General features: G+C 39.6%; 1 protein-coding gene across 1 annotated transcript in view; it reads right to left on the minus strand.

Annotated features, from left to right (window-relative positions):
* Positions 1-357: 357 nt before the first annotated feature.
* The window catches only part of LOC146685917 (leucine-rich repeat and fibronectin type-III domain-containing protein 5-like), a 137,731-nt gene continuing 122,540 nt past the window's right edge, over positions 358-15,548 (minus strand). Inside the window, exons 9-10 of the mRNA XM_085441055.1 lie at positions 2,936-3,209; positions 358-2,355 (exon numbers count right to left, since the gene is read on the minus strand). Coding sequence (XP_085297181.1) covers positions 1,405-2,355; positions 2,936-3,209 — 1,225 coding nt within the window. The 3' untranslated portion in view covers positions 358-1,404. The remainder of the gene's footprint in view (positions 2,356-2,935; positions 3,210-15,548) is intronic.

Genomic DNA, 15,548 nt, shown 5'->3' on the forward strand with positions numbered 1-15,548 from the left:
TGCTTCCCTCTAATAAATGCAGTCAGTGAGAGGTGGGAGGTATGGAAATCAGATTCTGTGCTGTGAATAAACCTCCAGACTACGTCTGTGTGTGTGTGTGTGTGTGTGTGTGTGTGTGTGTGTGTGTGTGTGTGTGTGTGTGTGTGTGTGTGTGTGTGTAACTATGCCTGAGGTTTTAAGGTAAACATCGATACATCGAATTATCAAAATATGAATGAAAAGCCGCATCATTCAAACAATTTTCCAATTGAAAAGATAATATAATATATAATAATGATATGAAAAACTGGAGCGATATGCCAGCACAGTATATTTTTTGACATGCTGTATATTTGCTGTAAAGCACACCCATAACATTCCCATTTTCATTTTATCCCTTTTTTATTTTACACAACATAACAACAGTACATGTTGTCTTTTTCTGTACAGAAGCTTTCCGTGAGCTTGTGACCAACACAGGCTGTATTATACCAGTGTCAGTGAAAAGCTCACAAGGTTCTCACGTTGCTTTTTTTCTTTGCTTTTTTTTTTTAATACTTCGCTTTAAAAAATATCAATTTCATAAGAGGTTCATTAAAGTCTTCATCTGTCTGCAACATTTTGTCTTTATGTGTCCAGAAAAGGTCTGTACTCCGCAGTAGGTAAGAAAGGCTATGTGTGAAATCTCTCTTCCTTAATCCGTCCCCTCATTCGTGGAGCCATGGTGGAGTCCTAAATCCGGTTAAAGTATCTGTTAGTGAGGGTCTGTTAGTGCAAAAGAAGGCACCGACTGCTATTCTCTTGCCACATTATGGATGCACATCTCTGTGAGCGTGTGAACATTAAGAATGGTGTGCTTTTCCCGTTTTTGTATTTTTTTATTCCTCTTATTTCCTGTATTAATTCCCTTTTTGTGGTATTTTTCAGATAAGGTGATAGTGAATCGGGAAATGACGTGGCGAGTCCATTGTCTTGTTTTTCTTTTGTGCTATAAAGTGGAACCAACGAGACAACTCGAGGACGCTACGAGACAAGGCAAGTTATCCACTCGCTGAATGATTGACTGCAAAATGGATACTGTTGAAGTGGAAACAAACGCAAAAAACAAAACTGTAAACTGTAAATCAAGTACAAATAACTGTGGAGAAAAGTTATGAAAAGACTGATTATTTTTTTAAAAAGCGCGCACACACACACACACACACACGTTTACCAGAAACACAGTCAACCTCTCACACGTTTAGAAAGAAAATTCAAACAGGAAAACACACAGTAACAACACGCAAAGTTTTTCGTGACACAAGCAGGCTTTTCACACATACGCCTATAAACAAAACTTTGATTCACACTGCACGCATCCACTCACACAAAGGACAAACAATGAATAAACCAAAGTTAATTTTATGGTCGCTGGCTCATTCCAGTTCAAACTGTGCTTTCTAAGATCCAGTCAGAGTCACACCGCCCTTTGTCCGACTCTTCGTCCCCATCTTTTGGGAGTAGCATACCGCTCATTGATTGGCTCCTTTTGTTCCGTATTACGCGCCCTATTTTGGGTGCTCCTCCTCCTCCCTGATGGGCGGAGTGAGTTTTTGAGCCTCCTTCACTGAGTGAGTACCTCCTCCTAGCTCTGCTCCTTCCTCCCTCCTCCACAGGAAGAGTCTGATATCTGGCAGAAGAGGCGGCGGTGCGAGGAGCCCGGCGCAGGATGGGCGTCTCTCTGAATCGCACAGATGGGACTGGGCTCGGTGTGGCGATGGGGCTGAAGAAAGGGGAAGAGGCAAAGGGAGGTGGTGGGGTCTGAGAGAGAGCGGTGGAGTTATTTCGGTTGGTGTTGAGGTTCTCCAGGGCACCGGGGGATGAGGAATGAAGGAGGGCAGAGGAGGCGGTGGAAGTAGAGGAAGGTGGTCGTGTCGAGGAGGCAGTTGGGAGGTTCTCGATCATCCCCTGGCCACTGGAGCAAGCAGAGCCAGGCTTAGTTGGGGCGGGCTTTCGCTTTGGCTTGTGTAGGGAGCCTGTGGTGGTGGTGGGTGATGCAATGCCGGCTTGAGCTCTCTCTTCAACTGTTTTCTCTCGTTCCTCGGCTCCAGCTGTTGGGCTTCTGGCCGACCAAGCCTGGCTGAGAACTGATGTGGCTGTGGAGCAGTCAGGCAGGGAAGACTCAGAGGCCTGAGCTATTGTATCCTTTCTCCCACCTCCCGCTGCTGCAGCACCACTCCTCTTTGTGCCTCCTGAGAGGTCGTCTAATCCGATTGAGCCGTGTTTAGAGGAGCTTGGAGTCACGGTGCAACCCTGAGATTGCTGCCCATTGGTCTGTGAGTGAACGTTGGTCATTGACATTGAAATGCCTTTGCCACCCTCACTAGGGTTGCACACCTGAGGAAAAAGCATAGGGAAAAGGGAAAATTAGATCCGATTTTTCTCATCTTGAGTGTCTCCCTTTGAACCCTTTCAAGTAACAAGAAAAACACTTTTTGAGTTATACTTTTATGCATTTTAAGGCACACGTTTAGTCCTTTATGTCTTCACCTGGTTCTTCCCTTTTAAAATTCACGTTGAGTCCAACCTGTTGGTCCCTGTATCAGGACTAAGTTGCTGTTGTAAATAAAACAAAATATGCTATGATATTTAAAAATTTACAGGAGACCTAATACCACTATGACTATAACAGATGTAGCTTTTGCATCAGTTAAGGATACTTTAAAATGCTTCAAAATATCAGTTTATGTAGACAAATCATTTTAATGCTTTTATTTAAGCTCTAATTTACAGTTTTGATTAGAAAGATACAAAGAAGACCAAAAGATTAAAAAAAAAAAATCACTAGATCACTTTGTGACTTTTTCTTGTTACATGATCACCATAACGACAATCATTCAGCTAAATGAAAAGCTCTCTTGCCTCATTCCTGCTGCCTTATGGCTAGACTGGACAAGAGCGACAGAGATAGACCCACCTTATATCGTATCATCAGGATGATAATAAAAACTAGAACCGAGGCCACTATTATCCCTCCGATGATAATGATCATGGTCCCACCCAGGAACTGAGACTGCATAAAATGACATCTCATGTACTCTGACTCGGTGGTGAACTGCACGCAGCCGACCACTCGCGTCGCTGTCAGAGAGGTGATAACGTCATCGTAGATGGCCAGGACACAGAGGTCGTACTGGGTGCCTGCTGCCAGGTTGTTGACTAGGAAGTTCTTGCTTGATGGAGGGATCATTCTGTGGCAGGAAGACAGGGAAGGCAAAATGACAGTTCAACATGTGTGTCAGCAGTTTCTTGGCTTCAAGCTTCTTGAAGCCTTTTTGAGATGGCTAATATAGTCTACCTTAGTGGAAAACAGTAGCCTTCATAGAGAAACAAATAAACTAGTAATTATATTTGACTCAACATCTATTATTTGGATTTCATAACTAATGCTGTGTTTGCCTGCCTAAGGAGTGCAGATAGAAAGTCAATACTAGTTAAATGCTTCTATGCATGGTTCCCGACAAATAAAGAACTAAAACAGTAGCAATAGTGCCTAAGAGGCAGAATAGCAAGAATCATGAGCAGTTACATACAGCGTTAATTAGCCTAGTCTATTCCCTTTCTGTGGCTGTTTTGGAGATTCAACATTTGTAAGTTGAAGGAAATTAAAATAATTAGCACTTTAAGAGATAGTTTAGGTGCAGTATCACAATTGCAACAAAATGCAACAAGGCTGAGTGGCCTCGCTATATTCAGTTGTTCTATTCTGTCCATGAAATGTTAAAAATAAAGTCGAACTAAACAGGGAGGTTTTCATAAAAATATGAAAAGTACATGAAATAATTGCTGTGGGAGGACATTACTCTTTTTTTTTTTTAATTTCAAATGAACCATCATTCATAACCTTAAACAAATTTCTAACATCAGGTGAACTTCTGTCAGTTCTCTTGTGTACGACTGTAAGAAGATAGGCTCCTCATGTCATCATAGTGAAAACACTGTGCAGAAAATATGCACAATCTAAATAATGAATATACCCACTGCTTTGTTTCTACAAACATGTGACACTATCCTCCAGAGTAATAAAACAGTACAGTGCATTTTTAAAAGAAGACAGGAATGCAGAAAAAAAAATCAAGAGTGACGAAAAGTGAAGTGAATGAAATGACACAGAGTAAACACACTCCGCTCCTTTGGATGCTGAATCCTCAAATAAAGGATAATTAAATGACTTATTATGGCACAGAAGGTTTGAGCCGACAACCTTTGACAGCATGGACCTGCGACGATGCACAAGTATACTTAAACCGTTCAGTCTTTCCTCGTCAGTTCTGACAATAAGGATGAATAAAGAATGAATCATTTTGGATATTCTCTTGGACACTCGGACATTTTGAGTCCAATTTGTTGCTCTTTACTGGACACTTGTCACATTGAGTAGAGGTTTTGCATATTTGCCCTTCAGTTTCTCTAAAATAAAGTCTTGTCAGCGGTCCTGGAATTTGTCATTAAAATGCTAATGAAATTCCTCATTAAATCCAAAGAGGGCAGCTAGTTCAGAAGCCCGTGGTCGAGCGTGCACTGAGAGCAGCAGAGGGCTACTTTGGCCAGGTTAAAGCATCTGGTTTTGAGTTCGAGTTAAGCGAAGGTTAGAAGACTTGTTAAGGTTTAATGGTTAGTATTAAGAGCTCGGGGATGAATTTAATGGCAGGTCATGACTATACCCTCTATGGAATAACAGCACAAGGCTTTAAGTGAATGTGAGTGCATGTGAGGAAGGGTATTCATACAACCCTATGAATACTAATAGGATCATCTGAACAGTGGATGACCATGAGAATTCTACCCTTTGCTTCTCTTAATGGTTTTATCACAATAGTGGTGAACCTTGACTACACGTAAACACACATCCTGAAAATGCCATTAGTTCTATGGTGGGACACATACAAGGATACTGAAGATAGCAGGTTAATGACAGGAATGAAAGTCACTGGTACCTACAAGCTCAAACACAAGCAGCTGCATTTGGATACACATGCATCCACAGACAGGGATTAATTTCTCTATTAACTGCTGTGCTTGCTTTGGGCTTCGTTTGTGTGCAAGAATGTATGTGTGGCTGTGTTTAAAGCAGTAATATCTTTCTATAAAAAGCGTTTGTTTTCATAACTCCTGGTAGGTCTCTGCATTTTAACTTAAACTATAGGCATTTATTGATTATCTTTTGACAGCTCATACCAGCATTTCTTCTTTTAAAAAGTCAAAAATTTGGACAAACCCTCTCATTTAATGGCTTTTATTTATTTTTACTACTTCCTAAATTGTAGATACATAATGAAGAAATCAAATATATGAAGCAAGATACATGATGACACCCAGCTCTACATTTCTTCTAAACCCAATTTATCCCTCTCACCTACCTACAATCATGGTTCTCCTCCAATTTTCTTAAACTAAACAGTAATAAAACAGAAGTTTTAGTTGTTGGTACAGCCTCTATCTTATCCAAATCCCACAGTTTTTCCATTAACACTGAAAGTTCTCCCACCCTCCCCTCAGGTTAAGAGTTTGGGTGTCATACTTGATAATACTCTCTCATTCCAGTCCCACATTAATTACATACTTCCACTTAGGTAATATTAACCGACTCCATCCCTTCCTTACTCCCCATGCTGCTGCCATCCGTGTCCATAGTCGTATTACATCCCGCATTGATTACTGCAATTACCTCTTATTTGGTCTCCCTAAAAGGTCCCTTCATAAACTCCAACTTCTTCAAAATTCTGCAGCTCGGGTCACAACTCGTACTCTGTCAAGGGCTCATATTACGCCAGTTCTTCAGCAGCTTCACTGGTTGCCCATAGAAGCCAGGATAAATTTTAAACTCTTACTTCTCACGTACAAGTGTGTCCATAAATCTGCTCCTTCCTATTTGTGTGACCTGCTCCATATCACCACTGTTTCCCGATCCTCATCTGCTATTCATCTTACCAAGGTTATTATCGTTAACGAAAACTAACGAAATAACGAAAACTAGAAGTGAAAAAACATTTTCGTTAACGGAAATAAAAATAAAAAGAGGAAAACTAACTAAAACTGTAATGAGTGTTCACAAAACTAACTAAAATTAACTGAATTTATAGCAAAAATGTGTTTAGTTTTCGTAGATGTGTGTGTGTCATACAATAGTCAAGGGTGAAAATGAAGTTTAGTTTCCAGATTTTTTTCTTGCTGTCTCATTATGCCAGCAGGTGGCCAGTACGTTAGTCGAGTCGTCTGTGTTGCTGCGTCCACGCGCAGAATCATGTCATGAAAAGTCAGGAGAAAGCGCCAGAGTCCAATTTGGGATTACTTTGAATATGATTGTGTTTTGGATAAAGCAAGTGTCTTGTAGTGGAAAGAGACAAATTATGAGGGACATTTCTAAAGGGGAAAAAAAATCCCACAAACCTTAAAGTGCACTTGAAAAGCTCACACAAGAAGGCTAACCTAGCTTACCTTGAAAAGGTAAGGGAGCACACTCAACCCTCATCCCCAGAAACAGAAGCTAACCCCAGGCAAGGCAGCGTGATGCATCCCGAGACAACAGGACGGGCACATCTACATAACTGTGTGAGTCAATTGCCTTCAAAAAAATGTATCAATTCACTTGAACCAAAATTACGAACACCCGGTGCTGCAAGAGTTAATAGTCTCATTGGGGCCAAGATATACATTTTATAGTTGCCTGGTATCAATGGTTGTTCATCTGCCTTTATTTATTTATTTATTTATTTATTTAAAGAACCCATAGGTGGGAATGTGAGTTGTCTGTCTCTGCGTGTTAGCCCTGCGACAGACAGGCGACCTGTCCAGGGTGCAGGGTATGGTAGCTGGAATAGCAACATACCCAAGGATAAGCAGAAGAGCATGACTGATATGATGAAACTGGGATTTTGTTGCACTTAATTATTGCAAACACAACTAAAACTATAACTGACACTAATCAAAACTAAACTGAAACTAAGGATTTTCCAAAAAATAAAAACTAAACTAAACTAGCAAACAATTGGTAAAAACTAATTAAAACTGATATAAAATTGAAAATCTGAAGTCAAAACTAAATAAAAATAAAAACTAATGAAAATTGCAAAACTATTAAAACTATTACTGTTCCGTCCGCACGTCTTACCACTATGGGGAACAGAGCCTTCAGTCGTTCTGCTCTTCCAGCCACTCTCTTCCTCCAGCCATAAGAAATATGACTCTCTTCCCGCATTTAAGTCACAGCTCAAAACACATCTGTTCAAACGTATTCGCTTTAGTGCTGATTTTATCTGTTGTCAAGTTCTGCTTTGCAATTATTTATTTAATCACTTATTTTTATGTATTTTATGACTATTGCTTTTATTAATTTTGTTCTTTTGTAAGGTGACCTTGGGTTTTTGAAAGGCGCCCTCAAATAAAATCTATTATTATTATTATTATGTAATTATGTAGCAAAGACAAAATTGATAAATAACTTGTCTTATATTTTATATTTTAGACTCCTCAAAGTAGCCACCCTTTGCTTTTTGACAGCACTGCAAATCCTTGGCCTTCTCTCAGTGCGCTTCAAGATGTAGTCAACTGAAATGGTTTCCATTTCACAGGTGTGCTTTGTCAGGGTTCATTTGTGGAATTTCTTGACTTCTTAATGGGGTTGGGACCATCAGTTGTGTTGTGCAGAAGTCAGGTTGGTACACAGCTGACAGCTGTTAGAATTATATTATGGCAAGAACCAATCAGTTAAGTAAAGAGAAATGGCAGTCCATCATTACTTTAAGAACTCAAGGTAGTCAGTCCAGAAAATAGCTAAAATTTGGAATGAGTTTCCAAGTGAAGTTGCAAAAACCAGCAACTGCTATGACGAAACTGGATTGCTGAGCCAGATATCCTGGCCTCCACAGTCACCTGACCTAAACCCAGTCAAGACGGTTTGGGATGAGATGGACCGCAGAGTGAAGGCAAAAGGGCCAACAAGTGCTCGGCATCTCTGGGAACTCCTTCAAGACTGTTGGAAAACCATTTCAGGTGACGACCTCATAAAGCTCATCGAGAGAATGCCAAGAGTGTGCAAAGCAGTAATCAAAGCAAAGGGTGAGTATTTTGAAGAATCTAAAATATGTTTTGAGTTATGAAAATAAATGTCATGAAAATAAAGAAAAGCCATTAAATGTGAAGGTGTGTCCAAACCTTTGACTGGTAGTGTATATTGCTTTTCAAGGTTATGCGGGTTTAAAAGTCATCAACTTTCAATGCAAAGTAGGAAATTGTGTTTCTAGTTTTATACTATAGAATCTTTCAAAAGTTTCTAGCCCCCATTTATTTGCTTTCAAATAGTCAGACTTCCTTGTAGTATTATTATTTTTATTATTATTTATTTATTATAATGGTTTTGAGGAATATTTCTTCAGGCCTTCTGATGTCTTTCAAAGTTTTGCTTTGGACATTGTTTTTGCTCCAGTCATTTTCAGTCCAGTTCTTGGATCACAAAATCTAGGCTGTTTAAATATAGTTTAAGCATATTTATCATAATCATCAACAGTTTTTGTCCACCTTTGTCTGTTAGAAAAGTAACTTAAAATAGGAAAATAAAATATTGCAGGGGAAATGCTGTTCTTCCTAAACAGTCTGGTGTTTTGTTGCTCCAAAGATGGAAATGTACATTTTCCGCTTTTACAATGGAGGCAGAAAAAATATGATTTTAAATAGTAAAAAAGCATTTTCTACTGTCAAAAACAAACCGGGAAAAGAATAGGGAGGAATAATGCACTGGGCTCGAGGGCTTGTTTGCTTCTTTGCCATACATGAATCTTTCCAAGAAACCATTAGCTGCACGAACCCTCCTTTTTACAGGTACTAAATCAGAATGTTTCTTCATTAAAATATCAGCATTTTCTGGCCAATGAAATAAGGAAAAACTTTTTCATTTTCAGTGTGCAAGCAAAGCTATCACCATTTATAATTTATGTATACAATCAACAATCAAGATGTTGAAAATCTGTTTGAGCTTTACTCAGCACACAAAAGTACATTTTTTTCACATTTTTATGTGTTTTTTTTTCTTCTTTTTTCTGTTTTTCCCTTACATTCCTTCTTGAGCTGTTAGCAGTGTGAACTCATCCAAAGTGACTCATTCATTGTGGTTAATTTCTTTGTGTCTGAGCTGGATCTTGCTGCCAGTCTTTGAAGCCCTACAGTGGGCAGATGATTGCCTTGGCCGAGACTATTACACTAATCTATCTACTCTGCTCTGCCAAGCCCTCAGCCCAGGGCGCCTCTGTGTGAGTGTGTGTGTGTTTCAGGGTTTCATTACACTTTCATTACACAAGAGAAAATGTCAGCTTGGATGTTTCTCTATGAGTATCCATTTATGTACTTATATGTGTCTGTACATGTATGTAATTATGTGTGTGAGTTCCATTACAGTAATATTCTTTACCACTGCAAGTCTACTATTCCTGCCGTTTGTCACCATACCTGGACTCCTGGACTTCATCACTGAAATGACTATATGATTGTAAACAGAAGCCTGCATGTGCACGGTTGTGGCTTCTGCGTTGTATTAGAGTGCATGTTAATCGAGTTTCACTTCTCTCGCCCCGGTCCAGGTCAAAGCAAGCATCTCAATTTGTTGCTTCCTGCTTTCTGTCTCATGACAAATGCTTCCATCCATGAATGGAACAGTGAACTCTGATACCAGATTGTTCTGTTTCAGACATTTTCACTTGATTAAACATTGGAGAAAGCCTAAAGGCCACAGATATGCAGTCTTTCAGGAGGTTTGAAGGCATGCATGGCAGTGGTGCAACACACAAAACCAGGACCTTCAGGTCAAGCTGGAGTTTTGCAATATGGGCCGAGGACTTCTAATAACTCAGCTGTAGTCTTTGCCCCCAGCAGCACGGTCCAGTTAGATCATATGTGACACCGTGGGTGAACAACACACAATTATTTTCACTGCTTTGTCTAGCTCATTAGTCGTTTTAGATATCTGCAGGGAAATCATTTTCTTTTCCATTTCAGAGAAGAGAGAGTTTTCTAGTTTTGCACTTAGTTAGGTATGTGGCATTGCTGGCCATTGAAACAAAAATGAAGTGAAAGCCATAGCACTATATGAGCGAGCCACAGTGGAAATGTCCCTTTAAGACCTCCCTGTTTCTGACCTGCAAAATCCTGCCTTTTTATTTATTTTTTTCCAACTTCAGAGTTTGAGGGTTTTTTTTTAAGTCTGCAAGTGAATGCAAGCTGAGCAACTCTGGCAACAACAAAACAGGCACTGTTTGAGGTCATGCATGGATGATCTGATGTCAGTTTGATGTGAGAAGAGGGGACAACATTGGGCCTGAAGCCTGGATTTTGTGATTTACTTCCTTACATACTTTATTTACTTGTGATTACTTTAAGTTTGAGAGTGACCATGCAAAAAAGTACATTTGAGACAACAAAACAGTGTTTGCACATAAATGACCACCCATGACACCCCAACCACCAAGAGGGAAAATTAATAGAACTGGTCATCTCATTAACAATACTGATGGAGTTCATGTGATATGACGCACTACAACTGAATTCTATTTTAATTTTTCATTATTTGACCTGCTGTATTTAACCACTATCTTCTTTCCTTTCCACAGTAAAACTGCACAGCTGTGTTACTCAAACAGAGAAAGGACCAAAATGTGGGTCACAGATATCTAAGAGTAGGTTGTCCAATTATTTCAGAAAATTGTATGCAGTGCTTCTGGCTAGAGCTTTCCATGTTACTGCAATGGAAGCTAGTCTAGATTAAATAGACCGAAACATAGAAAACTTTGTCAGATAAGCTCAGAAAAATAGCCTGCAAAAGCAGTTATAGGTTTTAAAAAACTTTTCTTTGCATAGCACTTTTTAAACATGCCTTAGCTTAATTTTATTACATACTTTTTTTGGTTTTGTGCAGTAAAAACGGTTCGCATTGCACAGCAATCACTCACATTAGTCATTACTTTCACAGGCTACTGAAAATAACTTTCTTCAATTTAATTTTCTAAACAATTGAGCAAACAATCTGACAACACAAATACAATCAAACCAGTTACGTATAACAGGTTTATATACACAAAGTGAAGAAGATTAATGGTAGCTCCACATCTGCTCCATTACTGCTAACCTCAAAGCTAATGTAGCTTACACAGCAGATGGCACCATGCCATGCTAATAGGTCCAAGTCTCTCGGGCAGACAGAAAACATTGCAGTAGTGAGCTTTATATCTCTGTGTTACCGTGCATAGTGCCCCTGACACCAGAACTAATGGTTAACAAGCACCTACGCAGCTTGTAGTCATAGGTGGGACAAGGACAGGTGGGCACTCCTAACAACTTGTGCATTTCTTTCCCATTTAACCCTGTATGCATTCAGATTGTCGGCAGCAAAGGAATAAAACAAAAGCTTTGAAAACCATTTCTACAAACAGTGTTAAGAAATTACTTTAATTACAGTCATAATATCACAGTTCCCAAGAAAACACACTGCCACCTCATTTAAATGTCAGAGTGTATCAGCATTATCTAAAAACTATAATTATCCCAACCCTTCAAATTGCTTTCCAGATAATCATCCTTACACACTAAATTAGTGAAAAATGAACGTAGCTTACAGTGTTCGTTCTCACTTGGCTGTAAAAATTTCAATCTGTTCAAAGACGACATTTTAGGGGTCTTGAGAAATCATAATGTGAATTACTGCTTGCAGTGAGAATCAATAAAAGATTTCACGAGTGAAGGAAGTTTAGTTCTAAAATTAGTTTTATGAATATTAAAAACACTCTTAGGGGTAACGTAACAGAGCGGACCAAACTGAGTTTATTTGTGATCAGAAGTTCCTAATTCAAAAACTGCTCTAGTCGAGATGTTTATAGTAACAGTACATTAAAATATTTCAAATGTGAAAAGGTTCTGCCTACAGTGTCAAACTAACAGAAAACTCTTAATAAACTGTGCAGCTTTTCATTTGCTTATTATTAGAGATGGACCGATCCGATATTACGTATCGGTATCGGTCCGATACTGACCTAAATTACTGGATCGGATATCGGAGAAAAATAAAAAATGTAATCCGATCCATTAAATATCACGAAAGCACCTCACAAAACTTGCAACACGCCGTAACTCACCTCAGAAGTTAGCACGTCGGAGCAGTATGCATCACGTGATAGAGCGGCTGTGGCATGCAGGACCTGTCAGTGGTCTGGATAGCATTTGGAGCTTCGCTAGCAACCCGGCATTTCATCTCCGACAAAGTTATCCCCGAGAGAAGTAAAGCAAGTGTGTAAGTCCATCTCTGAATGTTTGTAAAGCATTCCTGCGTTAAGCTTAACAAGCGACTGCCTCTCCTGCTGCTACTTCAATCATGAAACTGCTTAAATGATCAGCTGATCGGCTTTTCTGTCGCGAGTCCGTGTCTCTAGTTTGCTTTTGGCCCACTTTGCACCAGAAAGAGGAAACCAGCGGCTGAACAACAGCAGCACGTTTAAGCTTGATCAGCTGTTGTTAGAATTTATTTAATATTACTTTCTACTCGAGGATCTTTTTCTACGTAGCTGACGCTGGTAACTGTGCAGGGGCGGATCTAGCAAAGTTTAGCCAGGGGGGCCGATAGGGCATTAACAGGGAAAAGGGGGCACAAAGACATACTTTTCTTTCTTATTCTCATTTAAAATGTCTAGCTTTTAATAAATAATTATCTGACACCCAAAGTTTTAATTTGATGTAAAATGAATAGAAGTCAATTACTGTATATAGTAACTATTACGTCTAATATATATACCCTAGTAAGCTATAGTACTTTTTCCTTTGGGAAGGTACCATCTGTGCAGTCTGCAATTTTGTTGAAGAAAGATGTTGAATCTATTTAATATTTCTTGAAAAATAATTGATTTCTGTGCATTTTTTTTCACACTGCATCAAATTAAGGTTGATTACGTCGATTAAGCATCATGAGGTGGAGCGTGAGGGGTGGTTCCCTATTTTTTATTTATTTATTTTTGTTGTTGCTGGGAGTTGGAACCCTATTAGTTAGGTTGCTTAATATTTATGCTAAGTACTCTTTAAAATACCAGAATAGGGAGGATGGTGTAGGTTTAAGTTTATTAGATTGATCAGTATTGCTGAACTATGAAATATTTTTTTTTGCATACAGGTATAACAGAATAGCTTTAGTGTAGTTGTTGTTTTAAACTTGAGTATGAACTTGTACAAAATGCAGCAAGATATTTAAAAAAAACAGTTTTGTTGATTAAAAAACACTATATCGGATTCATATCGGTATCGGCAGATATCCAAATTTATGATATCGGTATCGGTATCGGACATAAAAAAGTGGTATCGTGCCATCTCTACTTATTATAGTTTTGGCATTTTTACAACACATTCCACTATGAGCTAGACTTACCCACTTATGCACATTTCATACAGCACTAATTGTACTCATGCAGTGCTGCAATGTGTATGAGTGATAACATGGCCTCACATATGGATCAGGGTAATTTGGAGATGGAAGCTTGCCAAAAACAAAGGACTTGAGAAGGAACATGCGGACTGAAGAATGGCCTGCTCTAGCTCCTGTGCCGCAGTCACCTGCTACACTTTAATACTGTATTTTGGATGATTTCTCTCATCATCATAATTTCCAAAGAAATTAACGTATAAACAGCCCAGATGAAACAACCGCAAATTACCAAAGAGCATCCAAAGATAGCCTCTAAAACACACCGTAAATCTTTGTGTGACGTCAGTGGGAAGCAAAACATTCACGTTTCTTTGCAAGCTCCTTTGACCAGAAATATGATGGTGAATGAAACCTAAGACTGCTCGACTTCTAAACCAAATGAGGCAGTAGAGCAGGATCGGGTAACACAAGAGTGAATAAATTCATTTATATAAGTAAAGTATACAAAACCACTGACTTCATTTAAAATATGTAGAGTGAGGAAAACAAAATTAGTAACTTATATAAGATAAACAACCTGCAGTGAGACTAAACAATTATTAAATAAATAATGTAAAAAAGTCTTAGCTGAATCTCATTATAGTTATGACTAGATGTCAACGTGTCATGCAGCTAAAGCTGTCCCAGATGTTCAAAAGATGTTTCAGCATTATCTGCTGCAAGCCGTAGACCTCCATCTGCCCAGCTCAGCTCCATTCTTCCAGCTTCGCTGAGTCATCTGCATCTCCTTAATGCTGTGGCTGGCTGCTTCTATATATCCTTCCTGCATAATGTTACTTCTTGAATCTGTTGTTTTGATCTCCCATTAGCTTTTTCATGTTTTTTCTGTTCCTTTCCTTATGCCTCCTTTCCTTCCTCCATCTTTGCCATTTACTTTCTTGCTTTTCATCTCTGCTGCCTTCTTTTTTCAGCCTCTTTCTCCCTTTCCTAAATCATTCCTTTTCTGAACAACTTCAGTGTGGTTATTCTTCCAGCTGCCCTCACATTCCCTCCCCTTCTCACACCCCCTTTATTACCACATACCTCCATGTTTATTTTATCATTTTACCCTCTTTTTATCATCCTTTTCTCCCTCCTTCTCTTTTCCCAACTGTTCCACATTTTCAGCCTTTCTCTGCTGCACCAAGGCATATAAATCATTATGTTCCCTTTGTCTACCCCTTGTTTCACTTTTATCATGACTTCTTTCCTTTAGACTCATCCTCACTGCTGTGGTACTTTCCTTGTACTTCTTATGTTAGCTTAAAACCCAATAGACTACTTACAGCAATAAAAGTGTTATGTTAGTCCTGCTATATGTTTATGGCACTATAAAATCAGAACTGGAACATTACGGCAGGATAAAGGCGGATGCTTTTTCATGTCTTAAGCGCAGTTGAGCTAGGTGTTACTGTATACTTGGGCCACAGGGACCACTGGCAAGGGTAAACTACTGTACTTCCTGTTACAGAAAGAGGAGAGAGAGAAACAGAGGGAGTGAATGTAAGCTTGGATTCATCCCCCGCCCCCTGTTGTGTGGTCTCATAAAAAAGCTTTCCACACAACTTGCTTGATGTGTAGTTTTTCTGGCAAATGGCAACCAGCCCCTGTAGCTCGATGGATCTGCTGGACTGGAAAACAACAGCTGAAAAAAAATATCAAAGAACAAATGGCAGCACAGTTCACAATAGAGGTTGTGTGCATTTCTATATTACTTAGAGAGTGTCAACGCTGAGTTAATGTCTTTTGATACGCCATAGCCTCAGATTTGCCCTCCAAGGTGCTCAGGAACTTTTACTCGTGCACCATAGAGAGCATCCTGGCGGGAAACATCTTAACCTGGTTCGGGAACAGCACCATGCAGGACAGACGAGCTCTACAGAGGGTTGTGCGGTCAGCTGAGCGCACCATCCGCTCCGAGCTCCCTGACCTGCACTCAATCTACAGCAGGCGGTGCTGGACCAAGGCCAGGAAGATCGTGAAGGACCTCAGCCATCCCAACAACGGACTGTTCTCTCTGTTGAGGTCAGGAAAGCGATTCCGCTCCCTGAAGACCAACACAGAGAGACTGAGGAGGAGCTTCTTCCCGCAGGCGATACGG

The sequence above is a fragment of the Copadichromis virginalis genome, linkage group LG19 (genome assembly GCF_057382275.1).
Source record: "Copadichromis virginalis isolate Kocher_CV1m ecotype Utaka linkage group LG19, C_Virginalis_male_GT1.1, whole genome shotgun sequence".
Taxonomy (NCBI): domain Eukaryota; kingdom Metazoa; phylum Chordata; class Actinopteri; order Cichliformes; family Cichlidae; genus Copadichromis; species Copadichromis virginalis.